The 4,615-nt window shown below is 37.0% G+C and overlaps 1 protein-coding gene across 1 annotated transcript in view; it reads right to left on the bottom strand.

The window, feature by feature from the left end:
- LOC107670367 (protein arginine N-methyltransferase 8-B-like) overlaps window positions 1–4,615 on the bottom strand; it is a 26,282-nt gene that overhangs the window by 20,470 nt on the left and 1,197 nt on the right. Inside the window, exon 2 of the mRNA XM_016462938.1 lies at window positions 1,087–1,326. Coding sequence (XP_016318424.1) covers window positions 1,087–1,326 — 240 coding nt within the window. The remainder of the gene's footprint in view (window positions 1–1,086; window positions 1,327–4,615) is intronic.

Raw genomic sequence — 4,615 nt, forward strand, 5'->3', positions numbered from 1 at the left:
GTATCATTTGCACCTTTTTACAAAGGTGTGTTTGAACTAAGAATCTGATGTTCCCTTCAGGTTGTAAATCTGCTGAATATGCAAATGGTTTCATAACTTCATTCCTTATTTACTCTTTACTGCTTAAGCTTTCACCCTTTCCTATACCAACTGTATGTGTGTGTGTGTGTGTGTGTGTATATGTGTATGTTAGACCAGTTTAAGTGTTTATGTAGTATGTTAGACTAGTTTAAGTGTTTATGTAGTTAATAAAATCTTACTTGTATCACACTTGACGTTGTTCATTGTTTACTCATAACTGGCGTCCCTAATCATGCAGATTTATGCTACAAGCTCTGTGTAGAGTTGTACAGTAAGAAAGTTATTTCCCTTAACCAGGAAATTAACGTTCTTAGAATTGACAGACAGTTGACCCTGAGAGGTCAAGTAAATATCTACAGCGGATCTAAATATTTATAATTAATTATAACTAGTTATGATTAATTATTCATATTTCCCCATGAGCTGATTCGCTACAGTGCGTTTAAAAATACCTATACTAACAAAGTATTATGGTATTGTCTTGGATTTTTGGTCATGATTCTTTGAAGTACTTTGGAGTGCATAAAAACATGTAATTATTTATTTTGGAGTTCCATAAAAAAATATTTTTTACGTAATCATTTCACAACCACGGTTATTATTACAAAAACAAATATAAGACTACTACATGGATCTCTGACAAACTGTGAGAATGAAAAACTTGCTTTACCATTACAACATGTCTCCTCAGATCTATGCGGCTGTCACATGGAGATGAGGGAAGGGAAAAAGATCTGACCTATATACTAAAAATGAATCTGAACAAAATTAATCTTGCAGGTCTCGCCTGAACCTCCTGTTCTCCGTGCTCTCTCATCCTATAATTCAGTGACACCCCCACCCCGTCTCTCTCCTGCTCCATTTCTCTGCATACTCTGCATTATACATAACACCCAGCATAAATCAACATGAGTGATGTCGATAACCATGAGTACTTATATCCTACATCACACGTCTCAGCATCTCTGTTAAATGCAAGGAACCGCTGCTCTTATGTGCTCATACCTCATGAATGCCAAAGTGGGCGTACGAGTCAAAATAGTAATCCCTGGAAGTCATCTCGTCGGGGTTGAGGAACTTGGCCATCTTTCCTCTGCCAGGGCAGCTGGGTAAGTTGGCTGAATGAGGGGTGTGAGGCGTGTGAGACGGGTGTGTGGGCCGCTGGGCATGATGGACCGATGACACTGGTTTGGGCAGAGGAGACGGCTGGACTGAGTGGGATGGGGCGGCACTCAGGGGCTGTTGCTAGAACGGGGAAACACCATAAAATATTTAGATGCTTAAACCATCCTTAAATGTGTTTCAATGTCTAACAAAATATCGAACTAGAAAATAAATATATTAATTAAGTAACTGAAATAAAAAAATATATATATATTTTTTTTTTATTATTATGGAAGGCTGTTTGCACCATGGAATAAAAAATAAAGGTAATTGTGGCATTTTATCTTACAATTCAGACTTGTTTTTTCACAATTCTGAGTTTATATCTCACAAAGATAAAAATAATTGTGAGATGTAAAGTCAGTCTTGCGAGATATTAACTCAAGTTGCGAGAAAAAAGGTCAGAATTGTGAGATAAAAAGTTGCAATTACCTTTTTTATTCTTTATTTGATGGCGGAAACAAAAAACGGAACTGTGAACAGAACTCGGAATTGTGAGGAAAAAAAATCTGAATTCTGAGTATATCTCACAATTCGGACTTTTTTTCTCAGAATTAGGAGTTTATGTGAAACTAAGAAAAGGTCTAACTTTTTTTATCCTATGCTGTTTGGTTTGATATGCTTCTAATGCAATAACATTACGATTTTTAAGAGGCCAAATAATTATTGGTGTGACTGTATTATTAAAATGTAAGGTATTATAGATTATTTGATATATTAAGGTATAAAATTGTGTTGTATTGTTATTTTTAATTGTTTTGTTTTGTTTTGAAATATAACCTGGGCAGTTGTTAATGATATCACCCCAACTGACAGATTCATGTGGTGTATGATCCTTCAAAAAGCAAAATGAACAGTGACACTATATTAAGTACTGTTTAAAAACTCTCCTTTATCATGTCAGGAGAGCCTTCCCAGAAGCTCTAGCATCTGTCTGTCAGATTTCGGAGACCTGACAGAGGCAGTTTGTGCCCTGCGAGCAAAGGGAGCACAGGACAGTTAGATTGGCATGGAGACGACTTAAGACAAGCATTACATATCATGGTAAGCCTCTGATTAGCACATCTGCATCCTGCAGAGAAGCTTGGCCCTTCCTCTGCCTTGCAGAGAAAATACTAATAAACCATTATACCACATTACAGACAACAAACGGGTATGAAAATGCAATTTGAGCCATGGAAAGCTTTGACATATACATAAAAGACATTTTCTTAGATTTGTTTTTAAATAGTAATATATTGAATATAATTTATATTAATTATCTATATAATTATTAATTTTATATTTTGATATATAAATATAATATATATTTGTTATGTATTGTATAATTTTATATATTTAATATACAATAAAATAATATTTTATAAAATACTTTTTTTTTTCTTTAAGGGTCCTGGAATTAATTCGCTGGCCCATTGGCCCTTGGCTCTGTCAAGTTTGAAAACACCTAATCTAGAACTTTTTTGTCATATAGAAGCATGAAACTCTTAATGTTGGGCCCTAATATCCTACATATCTCATATGCTGTTTTGCAATTGTGTGATAGTGAAGATATGTGTGCCTGTTTTTGTATTTGCATAAGTGTACCTACATTTGCCTGTGGGTGGGTGTGCAGCCTGTCAGCTCAGGGGATTTCAAATAATGAGTCTCAGCAGAAGGGAAGAGCAGCTGTATCAAGAGGCATAAAGGTGTTGGGATTGCATCTATTAGAATGATGGGAGGGGGAACACATGTCCTTGCCCCTCCAGTCAGCTAACAAATCTCATTCACATTCTATTTTTAACCTCAACAAATGGCACTTTTCGGCAACACTCTACCTTACAGCCATGCTCTTGAGAACTCTAATAGTTTGTTCGTGACATAACTGGATTGATGTGCGTGAGAGGAAAAATAGGTGCTCTTGGGATCCTTTCATAAATAGAACTACCAGAGTTTTTTTCTAGTGTGGGTTTATGACAGGGAACAACTTAAGAGTTTAAGAGTTGTTTTGCATTGCATATCTAAATCATTAATATGTTTAGAACAGCTCTTATGAATTTTGCAGATTTACGGGCAGCCCTCTCTGCTTTGGCTGGTCATTGTCTAATAAAGCTGCAGCTTCCAGTGTGCATTTCAGAGCTAAGTGGTGTTTTCTCAAGCAAGAATCATAACTGTAAGCTTTATACTTTTGAAACCCACTGGCCTGCTGACCTTGAAGTGCACAACAGCTCCTCTTTTGAAAGGCAATGAAACCTCTCAAACAATTGCATTCAATACATTGGAGAACATTTAGATGCAGCTAATAATGTCAACTAATTTTGTGTCAACTCAACCAGAGGTCCCTAGCTACAATTTTTTTAAACAAATGGCTCTTTTATGAACTGTTCACTGAAATGTTCTTTGGGGAACCAAAGGTGTTTCCTCAGTCATTGCTGTGAAAACACCTTTTGGAACCTTTCTTTTTAAGAGTGTAGTTCCATCTGCTCTCGGTGGAAGCCTGTTTGACAGACTAACAGTCCTAGTGCAGAGCAGTCTTGCTATTTTGGGAGAGGTTTCAGAGGTCAGGCAGCATCCATCAGAGGGGTTTTAAAGATCCCTTGACATTATACAGTGACCTACTGCTGCGCTGAACTTTGAGGAACTATTATAAGAACAGATTCCTTATATACAGCCCTTTTCTTCATCATTTAATGTCAATTCATTCCAGCTGGCTAATCCCTCACTGAGTATTAGACAAGGTTCAAGGCCACTAATGAAACTGGAATTCATCAAAGTGTTTTGCTCAGTGGCAGCAATGGATTGCAACCTCACTAACCTTTCCGTCCCATGAATGTTTCCACTTCTTAGTAGTCCTGAGATATAAACCACCAGCTATGTGGATGATGACTCAGATACTTAGCTTTCTGCCCTACTATAAACGGACTTCATTGGCCTTTTGCTGCCCTCAACTAAAACTCTGGCCTCTCGCTGATATGGGACACTCAAGTAGAGCAAAAGTGCTTGCAAGAGTGGGTCCAGGGCCAATTCCGATTTTAAGACGTCTTCCTCTATACGACAACACAAAGTGATTCCAAAGCTTTGATAGTTCCCAGGCTAGTTATCACATAGTGCTTGTGATCTCAGAAATGAGGTTGAGTCAGTAATAAAAGTCCAGTAACATAAATGCTTGATTTCTAGCATGTGCTTATCTACACTCAGAAAAAAAAAGGACAAAAGCTGTCACTGGGTTAAAGGGTACATATTGATATCTTAACAATACACACCTAAAGTGTACATATTAGTACCTAAAAGGAACAAAAGTGTACCTTTCGTAAGGTACCGCCCCCAATGACAGCATTTGTATTTGTAGTTAATACTGTTAGTTAACACTGTTTACATGAGGGCAAAATGT

This window comes from Sinocyclocheilus anshuiensis, unplaced genomic scaffold, assembly GCF_001515605.1.
Source record: "Sinocyclocheilus anshuiensis isolate Anshui unplaced genomic scaffold, SAMN03320099.WGS_v1.1 scaffold949, whole genome shotgun sequence".
NCBI lineage: Eukaryota > Metazoa > Chordata > Actinopteri > Cypriniformes > Cyprinidae > Sinocyclocheilus > Sinocyclocheilus anshuiensis.